This window comes from Chaetura pelagica, unplaced genomic scaffold (genome assembly GCF_000747805.2).
Source record: "Chaetura pelagica isolate M959 unplaced genomic scaffold, ChaPel_1.0 scaffold135, whole genome shotgun sequence".
Taxonomy (NCBI): Eukaryota; Metazoa; Chordata; class Aves; order Apodiformes; family Apodidae; genus Chaetura; species Chaetura pelagica.
Genome location: NW_009953649.1, coordinates 3163868 through 3177453, shown reverse-complemented (window position 1 = coordinate 3177453; position 13586 = coordinate 3163868). Strand labels below are relative to the sequence as shown.

The window sequence follows — 13586 nt, the reverse complement described above, 5'->3', positions numbered from 1 at the left end:
CTCATTACTGGCAAATTATTTTGATTTTGAACTTCAGGTAATTGTATACATTCACTGTTGAGTAATTCTACATATGTGTCTTTTTAACACTAAGAGGTCTTAGTAATTAATTATACCTAATAAGTTTGATATGGTATGTGAATTTAAACTAAATGGGTTTATTTACATCAGTTTTATGATGTATATTAGCTTCTAAGTTTATTGAGAAGAGTGTACATGAATAAAACTGGGTCTTTTCAATCCGTGAACGCCAGCTGGTTAGATTTGTAATTAATAACGTCTTTTAAGAAACGTGTGTTGTGGGATTAATATTTGCTCATAAGGATAACTAATGTCTCTGATGGGAATTCTTTAACATACTCAATACTACAGGTGAACCTTGGAGAAATATCTTTTCTGGTAAGACTTTAACTTGTCAGCTTGTGTAAGGAACTTCAGTATCATGGAAATGTGGCTAAAATATTAAGTAAGTTAAACTGGAAAAAATGTCTTTGCAGGGGAAACAAAGCCACATCTTTACTACATGATTGAGGCAACTTTTGCAGTTACATCAGTATTTCCAGTAGGATTCTGTAGATGCTAAGGCTTAAAATTACATACCTGAATACCTGGAAGTATGCTGACATTGTAGAAAAGCAGTATTTTTGTCCTGTGTAATAGGAGTTGAGCTCAACATGTCACAGGCCAATTTTAATTCAGATTTGGTTTCCAAATCAGAGTTTATTGTGTAAGAATTAGATGTGATCTAGAAGGTTGTTTCTAGCATAGAAAATTGTAGTAGCAGTTAGCTACCCAGATTAAAGTATATTCTAGTTTGAAAGCTATTATTGAAATATTTTTACCAAAAAAAATTTTTAAAAGGAGATAAGGCTATGACTTGTTAATGAATTCTTTTTCTCCTGATAAACAAGGTATTTTGAACACCTTTCAAATAAGGAATAAAAAACAGAAATGGCTTGTTTATAAATGCTTGTGTTGTGTTAAGTATTTTGTACGCTTATCTGAAAATTTAATTAAGAGTGTTAAATTAATAGAATCATAAAATGGTTTGGCTTAGAAGGGACCTTAAAAATCACTTAATTCCAACTCCCCTGCACGGGCATCTAACCTGGCCTTCAATACTTCCAGGGATGGGGCAGCCAAAACTTCCCTGGGGAACCTGTTCCAGTGTCTCACCACCCTCATAATAAAGATTTTCCTCCAAATATCTAACCTAAATGTCCCCTCTTTCAGATTAAAGCCATTACCCCTCATCCTCTCACGACATGCCCTTATAAGAAAGTCCCTCCCCAGCTTTCCTGTTGGCCCCTTTTGGGTCCTGGAAAGCCACTATGAGGTCTCCCCAGGGCCTTTTCTTCTCTAGGATGAACAAACCCAAGTCTCTCAGCCTGTCTTCACAGGAAAGGTGTTCCAGGACTCTGATCATCTTTGTGACCTTCGTCTGGACTCGCTTGAAGAGCTCCATGTCCTCTTTATGTTTGGGGCCCCAGAACTGGACACAGTACTGCAGGTGGGGTCTCACAAGAGTGGAGTAGATGGAGGAAATCACCTTCCTCGACCTGCTGGCCATGCTTCTTTTGATGCAACGCAGGAAACAGGTGGCTTTCTGAGCTGCAAGTGCACATAACCGGCTCATGTTGAGCATCTCATCAGCCAATACTCCCAAGTCCTTCTCCTCTGGGCTGTCACCCATATGAAGGACCTTGAACTTGGCCTCGTTGAACTTCATGCAGTTTGCTTGGGCTCAGCTCTCAAGCCTGTCAAGGTCCCTATGGATGGCCTCCTTTCCCTCCAGCATGTCAACCACACCACACAGCCTTGGTGTTGTCAGCAAACTTGCTGAGGGTGCACTCAATTCTTCTGTCCACATTGCTGACAAAAGTGTCAGACAGTGCCAGTCCCAATACCGACCCTTGAAGAACACCACTTGTCACTGATCTCCACTTGAACAATGAGCTGTTGACCACAACTCTTTGAGTGTGACGAGCTAGCCAATTCCTTATCCACTGAGTGGTCCATCTCTCTCTGATTTAGAGACAAGGATTTCATGCAAGACAGTGTCAGATGCTTTGTTTCAGTCCAGGTAGATGACATCAGTTGCTCTGCCAAATCGATCAGGCATGATTTGCCCTTAGTTAAGCCATGTTGGCAGTCACTAGTCACATCCTTATTTTCCACGTTCCTTACCATAGTTCAGGAGCATCTGCTCTGTGATCTTGTTGAGCATGGAGGTGACACTGACTGGCCTGCAGTTTGCTGGGTTTTCTTTTTTCCTCCATTTTTAGAAAATGGGGGTTATGATTCCCCTCTTGGCATGATTTTTCAAATATGATGGAAAGCAGCTTAGCAACTTCATCTGCCAGTTCCTTCAGGACCCATGGATTTATCTCATCAGATCCCATGAACTTGTACACCTTTGGTTTCCTTAGATAGTCTGCATTGCTCCTGAGCTTGGAGGTGATCCTTGAATATTAACCAGCTTTCTTGAGCTCGTTTTCCCTCCAGGGCTTTATCCCATGGACTTTACCAGTCATGTGCTTGAAGAGGCCAAAGACTGCTCTCCTGAAGCAAGCTTGCTTGCTGCCTCCTTGCTGCCCCTGAGGATTTTGAACTCAAATCATTTTATGGTCACTGCAGTCTCCCCTTGTTAGCTCCTCTGTCACTTAGAGAACAAAGATACATCAACACATTCTAGGAACCTTCTGGATTAATTATGCCGTGCTGTGTTGTCCCTCCAACAGATATGGGGGTGGTTGAAGCTATCTGTGAGGACCAGGGCATGTGAATGTGAGGCTACTCCTGTCTCTCTATAAAGGGCCTTATCTACTCAGTCTTGCCCCCTGTCTCTGCCCTCCCTTTAACCCTGACCCATAAGCTCTCAGTTGCCTTCTCACCCATCCCCAAGTGGAGCTCCACGTAGTTCAGCTGTAAATTACCTGTTTTACTTAATCTGTAAAATTAGCTGTAAATTAGTTTTGGAATGCAGTCTTAAGTGTATGACTGGAAAGTGTTTTGAGTTGTTGCTTTTCTACTCATGAATTTTAAGAATAGAGATGGTGAGAAGGAATTGCCATTTAAAAAAAAAGTAATTTTATGCCCATTACAGACTTCATTCTGAGCTGCAGAAAATGTCTTCACTGGTTAACTTGCACCTTTTTAGATTTGATCAAAACATTGCTTTAAAAGTAGTGGCCAAGAGTCTTTTAAGATGTTTCTGTTGAATCTTAGAGATGGCTATCTTTATATAAGAAATTGACCATTTGGTAGATTCATAGCTTTTTACTGTTTTGTATACCAGTGATGGTTAGTAATTTCAAGCAAGCTTTCTGATGAAGCTATTGATGTATAACAAATTTGTTACTTGAAATTGCTGGCACATGTCAGAAGCACTGTAAAACAAGATAGGTTTGCAAGTTTTCTAGTCTTTTGCTCCTGTTGCTGTTGGTCAGTTCTTTGACTGTGGGAAGCAGAGTGTATGGGCCAGGAAAAAATGCATATTGATGCTTAAATGAGGGGCATTGCTCGCATGACTTGTCATGCAAGGTAGAAGTGTGTAGGTTGTACCTTTTTGCAGAATACATCATTCAACATGTGAACTTATTTCATATCCTAGGTTTAGTACTTCTCTAAGATTTCTTTGGTGAATTACAATGTAGTTAGTCATCTGTGTACTTGTATAAATAGTCTACTCATAATAGAATTAATTGTTGCCTGTTCCCATGTAATGGAAGTCTCATTTCAAGTTTGTTTTGGCTTAGTAGCAAATGTGAATGTCAGGCTAGATTAACTCTGAAATAAGTATAGTTCTTCTTACTAGAGTAGATACTGAAAGCTTGTTGTGAGATAGATATCCCGTCTGACTTTAGTTTCATTGCCGTGCAGGAACTACTAAACGTTGTGCTGATCTAAGGTGTAGAAGGTCAAATACATACTACTAATGAGCCAGGGACTTCCACAGAACCAATTTAAAGAGAGGATGCAGTGACATACTAACTTGATGAAAAAGAAAGAAGTGGAGTGAGATGACAAATTTGAGTCTGCTGTAAACCAAACCCCAAACCAATCAGTTTTTCATAAGTATCAAAAATTTGTTCAGTTACCTAAGACTCATATCTTTCCTGAGCTGAGATTCCATGTTCTAATGCCAAAAGAAGTAGTTCACTTGCTTTGTGATTTAGCATAAAGACAATAACCAGAATCATAGCATGAGAATAGAGCTGAGTGTTCAGTGTGAGTACTTTGCATAGTGATAACTGAATGTGTTTATAGCAGTTCAATATTTCAGCTTTTGTGCTGTGGGATTTAAATAGTTTCCTTCAGCACGAAACTGCACAATTAAGAGTTGCAAAATTATGCTGAGTATCACTGGTTTTGTATCATGCTATAAACAGCAACTTTAGCATTGTGTTTAAAACACAAGGTCTCTCTACAGAGAGTGAGTGAAATATCCTGCTTATATTCTTATTAAGAAACAAGATTTTTAACTTTTAGGACACATAGCTTACCTTTTACTTTGTGCCCAGCCTGTGCATCAGCAGGTGTTAGGTGTGAGAGAATTTATCCTTCCACCTCACTGAATTTATAAACTGACTGATTCTGCCACTTTGTGGATAGCAGAAGGACATACAGGTTTTCTTGCCTGTGAGAGCTGGTGATGATAGTCATTGTTTCTGGGTTTCTGGTTGTGTTGGTTTTCCTTTTTTCCTTTCCTTTTGTGTGTATCAATGTCTCTATTTCTGGCTCTTTCCCCTTTGTCTTATGTGTTTTGGGGTAGTATTATAGTGTAACAGAAGGATTACAGATACATATCCAGACAATATTTCTGAGAAGTTAAATAAACTTCTCGGTTGTCTGGATTCACAGCAGAGGCATTCATGTCTCCTTCATGCAACATCAGATTCCTTTCAAAAACATTTTCTTGAGGTTGCACATACAGACAGTCCCATGTGTTGGTTGCATCAATTGCCTTCTGCTGCCTTTGGCACTGAGGGAGAACTGAAATGTTGAGGCCTATCACTCTGAGTCTTCAGGTTTCCAAGAAACAGTTTTTAATAAACTGACTCCATTGTCTTGTTAGCTGTTTTCCTTGCACACTGACTTTCACAGTGGTGTGAGGCCCGTAATAGTCAACTGCCACATTCCTGGGCAGCTTTAAGCACTACCTTTCTGAGAAACCTTTTTCTCTTGGTCCTGGACATAATTCTCACCTCTCCGGTGGGAAGGCTACATCTCTGACATGGCCAAGAAGAAATATCTTCAACTTGCACCAGGGGAGGTTTAGATTGGATATTAGGAAAAAATTATTTCCAGACACTGGAACAGGCTGTCCAAGGAAGTGAAGGTATTTAAAGACATGTAGATATGGTGCTTAGGGACATGGTGTAGTGGTGAACTTGGCAATACTAGATTAATGGTTTGGCTAGATGATCTTAAAGGTCTTTTCCAACCAAAATGATTCTGTGGCTGTTTTTCTTAAGTTGTAGTGTATGATTTCCCAGATTAAATGTTCAGTCTGAACTGCATGTGTAAGGGCAAGGTACCTAGATGTCTTCTGATGCCAGAGTCTGGTTACTTTTGGATCCGTGTCAGATTTATCAACAGGAGCTCATAAATATGTAGTGCAGGGGATTTAAAAGATCTGCAAATCTTTAGGGTATTTGGTGTGAATTGCTTCAATGCTGAAAAATTTTCTTAGTTTCTACATCAGTTGCCTCAAAAGGCATGGCAGAATGTCTTTTGTCAGCATTACAAGCAGTGAAGCAGTCCTTTTCTATTTGTGTATAAATAAAAATGTGGAGACCCTTTCTGAGTGAAGTACAACTGAAGCTTAAAAAGCCATCTTAAAAACAGAGAGATGAAATGTGAAAGAACATGTAAGCCATGAAATAGATTAGGAAAAGTGTATCAAAATACAAATACCTGCAATAACAGAAAAAAAAATTAAAAATTGACACTTTTTCTCTAAAATTATCTAAATGACCCCAGTTTTGGTCATATTAGTGATGCCAATTTTATTTCTATTCATAGAATTACGGAATGGCAGGTTGAAAGGGACCTCAAGGATCATCTGTTCCAACCTATCTAGGTGCTACCATAGTTTATATGAGATGGCTTAGCACCCTGCCAAGCTGAGACTTAAAACCGTCCAGCATAGGGGAATCTACCACTTCCCTTGGGAGACTATTCCAATGTTTGATTGTCCTCATGGTGAAAAATTTACCTCTTGTAAGACTTGCTCTCCAGAAGCAACTTGTGCCCATTACACCTTGTCTTTTCCATATGACTTTTTGTAAATAGGGAATCTTTCTCTTCTTGGTAGCCACCCTTTAAGTACTGGAACATGGTAATAAGGTCTCCTCAAAGCCTCCTTTTCTCAAGGCTGAACAAACGCAGTTTTTTCAGCCTCTCCTCATATGGCAGATCCTCCAGTCCTATGATCATCCTTGTGGCCCTTCTCTGGACCTTCTTCAGCCTGTCTGCATCCTTTTTTATAGCGTGCAGACCAAAACTGAACACAGTACTCCAGGTGTGGTCTGACAAGTGCCAAGTGGGATGATGATTTCTTTATTTCTGCTGGTGATGTCCTTGTTGATGCAGACCAGCATCCTTTTGGCTTTCTTTGCCACTGCAGCACAGTGCTCACTCACATTGAGCCTGTTATCCACCAAGACCCCCAGGTCCCTTTCCACAGGGCTGTTCTCCAGCCAGGTGGATGCCAGTCTGATCTTGGCTCTTGCTTCCCCATTACTCCATCTTGACACCGCTAGTGTGCACCACAACTCGGAGAACATAGGTACTTCTCAGCTGCCTTTAGAGGTGAATGTATTTAGAGGAGCATCATTTGCATGTTATAGAAATGGAATTGAAGTACTCTGTCCAGGTTTTATGGTATACTGCATTTATCCTCATGGTCTTTTGGAAGGACAATTTTGGGATATGTTGAAGAGAAATTCTTCCTCTTCCTTCTGCCTCTTCGGGCCTTTTTCATACAGGTAGATATTGTTTGCTTATTTTTATTGCCAGATCTGGAAACAGATCCCTCGCTGCAGTCTGGCAAAATCACAGCCGTTGCTTGCTTCTATCAGTACATTCTTCTGACATTGGGTCTTGACTTTTTTGCTCAATGAAGACTCAAACAAGAGACCATGGACATGCAGTCTAAGCTAACATAAGAAATAAAACTTTAAAACTCCCGAATTTTATATGGTGTCTGCCTCGTGGTTGAAGGTAAAGGTATGGAGAAGACAACTTTGGTGCCTTAACACTTTACTTTTTAGATTATTTTTTTATTTATTTTGTGTATACAATAATTATCTGAGCAGCTAGTATGATTACAGTAACTGCAGACCTATAATGATAGCCTGAGGTTCTAGAAATAGTTTTAGTGACAACTTAAAAATAAAACCTGTTATCAGTGTTTGTCAGTCATCAAAGTATTTGTCACTGTGATTTGTTAAAGCAGTGGAAAATTCTGAAGAACATATAATACTTAATAATGCAGTAGACTAAGGGAAGGTAAAAACTAATTTAGAAGGATTTCTGTTACAAAACCAAGGTATCAGCCTGTCAGTTTTGCTTAATAGTTCCCTTAAAGGCCTAATTCTCTGACTTATGTATTTAATAAATTGCAGTTTTTCCTGTTTTTCTAATTTAATTCCTCCAGGGAATACTATCACTTGCTGTAATATCTACTTTGATATACATTGTGAAACAACCACAATTAAGATTTTTCTCAACTAACTTTGGACAGATTTTCCAAAAAGGCACATGTTCTGCAGTTAAAGGAAAGCCTTTTCGTGTGTTTACAAATGGCTTCTTAGACTCTTCTGTCACTGCTCATACTCTCCCATAAGCAGTAGCACAAGTTATATTTTAAGTACAGTAAGAACAAGAAATAGTCGGTGAGGGTTTTTCTTTTATCAGTGTTTTCCACTAGTGTTCTAGTATTTTGAGGCAGAATGGGTTGATACAGGAGAGGAAGAGTACGGTTCTCTGCTTTTGGCTGATATATTGTTTTCAGGCAGTTTTTTACTGCCTGAAGCATTTATTTATTATTTTTTTTACTTGGGTTGAGTGTATCTGTAGTCTTTTCAATCCGTTCCCAACAATTGATTGCATTTCTCACATTTATGTATGTATCCATTTGTGGACAGGGAGAGAAGGGGAATAATATTGAGTTCTCTTGATCTTAAAATATTATGAATGGAAAATAAAGGAAAATCTGCATTTTTCAGAAGAAAAAAAATACATGCTATTCTTGACCAAGTGTTAAATAAAGTATTAAATAAATAAAGTTAAATAAAGGTATTGCTTCACCACCAGAAAGAACCTGGCATGTTGGTTCTATCCTCCAGAAGTCTGAATCCCTTCAATCCTCAGTCCAGTTTTCAACAGAGCAAGGAAGGCCACCAAATGTAGCGTATATGTGCTAATGTGTCATCGCTGGTCATTCAGATGGTCTTAGCTTCACTGAATTGTAGTTTTTCAGAGGTCTAATGTATCCGATGTTTAAAATAAACATAGTTTAAGGTCAAGCCTTAATCACTGAAGAATCACTGCTCAGTACATGGACATTAACGTTGGAAATGTTATGCTGTATATTGCTAAAATAAATGCATTTGCCTGAAATGAATCATGTTAGACAAAAATATAAACACATTTCTGAAAGTTGGAAGACATACTTTTTGTATTAAGAAAACGTAACTAAAACTACATTTGCAAATGGAGTAACATTTACCACATTTAAGGTGAAATGGTGAGTCTTTCATTATAGCAGGATCAGCATGACAATTTTCTGTTGGATTTAACTAGTCATCAGTTGTTCTGTGAAACAAAAGCTCTAAGAATATTTTTCAAAGTTCCATAAAAATCTTGCAAGACTTTTTCTGACTTTAGAAGACTGGTAAAAGCACACTTTGAAGGATGAGAGTAAGAACCCTGTTTTATATGTGCATATATGTAAAAATTTTGAAGTGTCTTCAACCTCCTCCTTTTGAGCATTTGTAAATATTTTGTGAAGTTGCTTGTTCGACTCTAATTTACTCTTCATGTGGAATCAGTTTATTTCTTGCTAACTCTTGACAAAATTAATCTTGGTTGCACAGAGGAGACAGTAAGCTGATTATGGCTGCATATTCAAGAAGGGTATCAAGGGTATTGAGGAGCTGGACATTTCATTTGCCCTTCTGCTATAGCAATCAGCTGCAGCCTCAATTTTTATTTTTTCATCACCATTAAATTACATCACATTTTTTTCATAACAGAAGTGTTAGACAACTGTAACTGACAATATTAACTCAGAGATATAGACAAGTCTGATGCAGGCCCATGACCCTGCTCGTGAGCATTATTTCTGGTTGCTAGGTCATGTTTTTAGATCCACTGTTATACTGCATCTCTTTCCCCTTCCCCATGACCTGCTTGTAGTGGAGAGCTCTGCTACTGGGCAGTAAGGTTTAGAGGCCTGCCTAGGAAGTGCATATACAGATGTATGTGATTTTAGCTTCCAAGAAAATATTTTTATTTTTTTTTTGTGGAGTTTGGTGTGCTTAGTACAAATGTTACAACCGCTTTAAGTTCAATGAGTTGTAAGAGCATTTTAAATCTTCTATATAGTCCTTTTTTCTGTAAAACAGCAATGAAAAATTAGTGCAGCCTTTTGGCTTTGGCACAAGAGATCAAGGAAGTTAAAAATCTGATAAAGATTTCCTTGAGCAAACTACATTCCCTAACTAGGAGCAAATTAGTGTTATAAAAAGTGAAGTGGTACACTTTTGATCCAGGTAGTATTACTACAGAAATCTTAACTTTTGAAACCTCTAATACAAATTAATCTTTTCAGCCATCAGCAATTTTTTCATTGCTGCTGTTAGCCTTTGCCTTTGTGCTGAAGCTGTGTGTGTATAGAACATCTAATGCAAAGGATCTGAAGCTGTTCTTTACATAAATAATTATTACAGGCTTGTGAAGTGGTGCGTGGATTTGGCAAGAAGGGAGCCCAACTGGGAGAAAACAAGAACAAAAAAAATCAGTAAAGCTAAGGATTAAAGCTGACAGAACAAGTTTCCACTGAATAATTATTTTTCGTTATCACTAAAACACTTGTGAAAGCTCAAGTAGCTTGGCAATTTCTTTCAATATTGGACCCTGTCAGATTAAAGTGGTTTAGAGTTTAGAGTTTCCAGAAAGTTTCTAGACTATAATTTTAAGTTAGTATTTATGTTGTATAGAAAAATCAGATGCTTTAGAAGGTTGTTTCTACAGACATTTCCTTATCAATTTTGAAGAAATAGTAAAAAATAAACAGGACCCAAAAAGACACAAATAACCAAGTTTTCAAATACTAAGATCTGTGCTGAAGCCATGGTCAAAGAAGATTCCTCTGATGGTACAAACGTTTGTTAGCTTTTGGATTTGTTGAGGGACTTCTTTCTAGCAGAAGATAAAAGTAGAAGGCAGAGAATTGAAATGTGGGTTAAGTAAAAGAACATCCCCAAATTTTAACTGCTTTAAAAATTACTTTTATAGTTATTTAGGATTTGCTTTAGATTTTCTCTTTAGGGAGTACTTTAAATTATGTGTATGCTTACGTTTCTTATGCTTTATTTTCTGCCTTTGTGTCCCCACTTGAAACCTGTATAAGACTACTTCTAAGAATCCTCTGTTCTTTGAAACTTGAAATTAGATAGATTTTAGAGGGAGATTTATAGATTATAACAAAGGAGTACTGTATTTTCATTTTAAAATGACAGCAGTCTTGAGCAAAGCCATTTAATATGTTAATTTTCAAAGGTGGCTGTGTGATTTTTATCTGAATGACTTAATAGTTTTAGCATAGCATAAACAAAAAACAGAAACCAAGGGGAGTTTTTATGTTGTCTGAGTATCTCTTACTTTTGTCATGTACTGGCTTTGATACTGTAACTTGTCTTTATTCTTCCCGTTTGCCTTTTCCCTTTCTTCTACCTTTTGGCAATGTAGACCTTGAAGTATAGGACATCTAAATATATAAATTACTTCTTTGGTGTGTTTCTCTTTCAGGATAACATTTTGTCATCTGCCTTTCCAAAGTAAATGGTTATATGTGGGCACTGAAAGAGGAAACATTCACATTGTCAATGTGGAATCATTTACTCTCTCAGGCTATGTCATCATGTGGAATAAAGCCATTGAACTGTGAGTTTAATCAAGTATTGTCTGTTGAGGGGAGGGATCAGAAGTGCCCTAGATACTAACGTCAGTTGCAGAAATGGCCTCCATATTATTCTCACTATACCAAATACGCAATCAAAGCACATAACTAGTCATGTAAATACTTCTTCTTGTAAATGTGAAGTGTTAATGTTAATATATATTGTTTCTGCCTATAGCACTAACATAGTGTCTGGAATAAACATTAAAAAGTACAGTATAAAAATATACATTAAAATAATTGTTTGTCATGATAAAGAACTAGAAAAATAGTACATGTTTAAATATGATGTGGCTGATACTTGGGCAGGCCTGTGTATTGTGTAGTTTTGGAGTTACAGCCCAAGGTATAAGGACATGCATTGTAGGAAGGCTGATGCTTGCCAAGTATCAAATTACTGGCTGAAATGTACATTTAAATAAGCCTATTCCAAATGCAAGGCATATTTTACGGCTGTTATCATTGCTTCTCCTATTTTAATAGTAAAGTTCTGTATGCAAGTGTACTGTTTGGAGAGTGAAAACATCTACTTTTGTGCTGCTATTTTCCTGTTGTTATTTGGGTCCCAGAATGCTATGTTTCTCTTCCAAGCACACATTAAGTCCATCACTTGGCAAAGTCTGAAACAAACACTTCATTAGTCCACCTTCTTGAATAGCAGAAAGAACATAAAGCTTAATTCTGTTGTTGTTTTAACAACACCTAGCTTAGCAAGTTTATGAATAATGGCAAGGCCTGTTTTCCTGCATCAAAATAAATATTTTATTCAATTATGTCAATTCTGTAACAACAAACATTAAGATGCCAATATTGTAAAGCTAATGGCATTTTTTGTGTACTAAATAAGTCTTGTTATAATGAGACAGAAACTAAGTTTCTAGAAATAAAGTATTAATGTGCTTGAAAAGTAAAAGCTACTCTATGGTGAAATGTCAATAACTTGCTTATATAGTTTATATCTCCAGAATCTGTGTTAGTTGCAATCATTTTGGGATGCAGTTTTGGGCAGGGGAATTTTTTTCAATTAAATGAAAGTATTTCTTGTTTAGGTCATCCAAATCTCACCCAGGACCGATTGTACACATCAGTGACAATCCAATGGATGAAGGAAAGGTAGGGTATGTTTAAAAACTACTCAATACACAATTTTTCAAGTAAGACTTTTTTTTTTCTTTTTTTGAAGTATAGATACTACTGCCTTTTGTTGCTACTGTTCCACATACACAGGAGAAAATGCTGGTTTTTTGTTTACTTGCTTTTCATTTGACATATTAGTGGTGGATAAAACTGAACAGAAAGCGAATAGTACTCTTGTCTCGGTGGTGAATTGAGTGTTTTAATAATATGCTAGTTACAAGCTTGTATTCTGTACACCTGAGGTTTCAGTCCAACAAGGATAATTTCATGAGCGAAGGTTTTTTCATAACTAAGGAGTTTCTATGGAGAATTAAGTTTGAATCACATTCCAGAATCATGGAGCATAGAATATTAATGCCATGAAGCTATGGTAACTTCAGAAAAGAAAAAATATCTATTTGCTCTAGTGTCTTTCATCCCCACCCTACATTTAATTATCAACAATTAAAGAATTGCTGTTGCTATCAATCAGTGTTTTAGAATCTGACCTTAAATTCTTCTTTCTCTTCAGAAAAATATCACTTAAAAAACCCTGCAATTGCAAGAACCTCCTGTGTACTGAATTGAGTATTTCCATGCTATTAGCCTTCTAATCACTGAATTCTTGCATGTTTAAAGTTAGAATAGAAAATTATATAATATTGCTTATGATAGGTAATATAATTCAAAATGGTATACATAGCTCTATAGTGAGAAAAACAAATCTAATATTCGCTTTTACTAGATCAAATGTATGTCATAATTTTAGGGTATTTTAGTGCTGTATAACACTGAAATACATCAAATACTTTTATCTGTAAGCCAGAAGGTGTTTCTCTGCTAATTTGCATACTGGAAACAACTGTATGCCTTGAAAGTCTTACTGTGCTGAAAACAATGTCCAGGTAAAACTTCTGGGTATTACATTAGTCCATAATAATTTAGGTCTTTATCCTTGGCATGTGTGTGAAGGCAGTGTTTTCTAAGTTGTAATATAAAGGAAGTGTCCTCAGGGAACTTGTGTTTTTTCTCACAGAAAATAGGCTGTTTCAACACCTAATAAATTCCAGCAGCCAACTATTCCTTTTTTTATGTCCATGCTGGGGAAGAAGATGTGAGAGTGAAGGCGTGCTGCTTAATGCTAGAAGCTGCTTTTTCTGTAGCAAGATTCCTCAAAGGAATGGTCTTGTAGTCTGTATTGCCACCTTCTATGTAATAAGTGCCAAGACTGTTACTACTGAATTAAATTGGCCTTGTTTTGTTGTCACTTAGACAGTGT

General features: G+C 37.1%; 1 protein-coding gene across 1 annotated transcript in view; it reads left to right on the top strand.

Moving 5' to 3' along the window:
• The window catches only part of STXBP5 (syntaxin binding protein 5 (tomosyn)), a 100846-nt gene that overhangs the window by 28256 nt on the left and 59004 nt on the right, over positions 1 to 13586 (top strand). The window contains exons 4-5 of the mRNA XM_009999976.1: positions 11041 to 11175; positions 12241 to 12304. Of these exons, the coding sequence (XP_009998278.1) occupies positions 11153 to 11175; positions 12241 to 12304 (87 nt within the window). The 5' untranslated portion in view covers positions 11041 to 11152. The remainder of the gene's footprint in view (positions 1 to 11040; positions 11176 to 12240; positions 12305 to 13586) is intronic.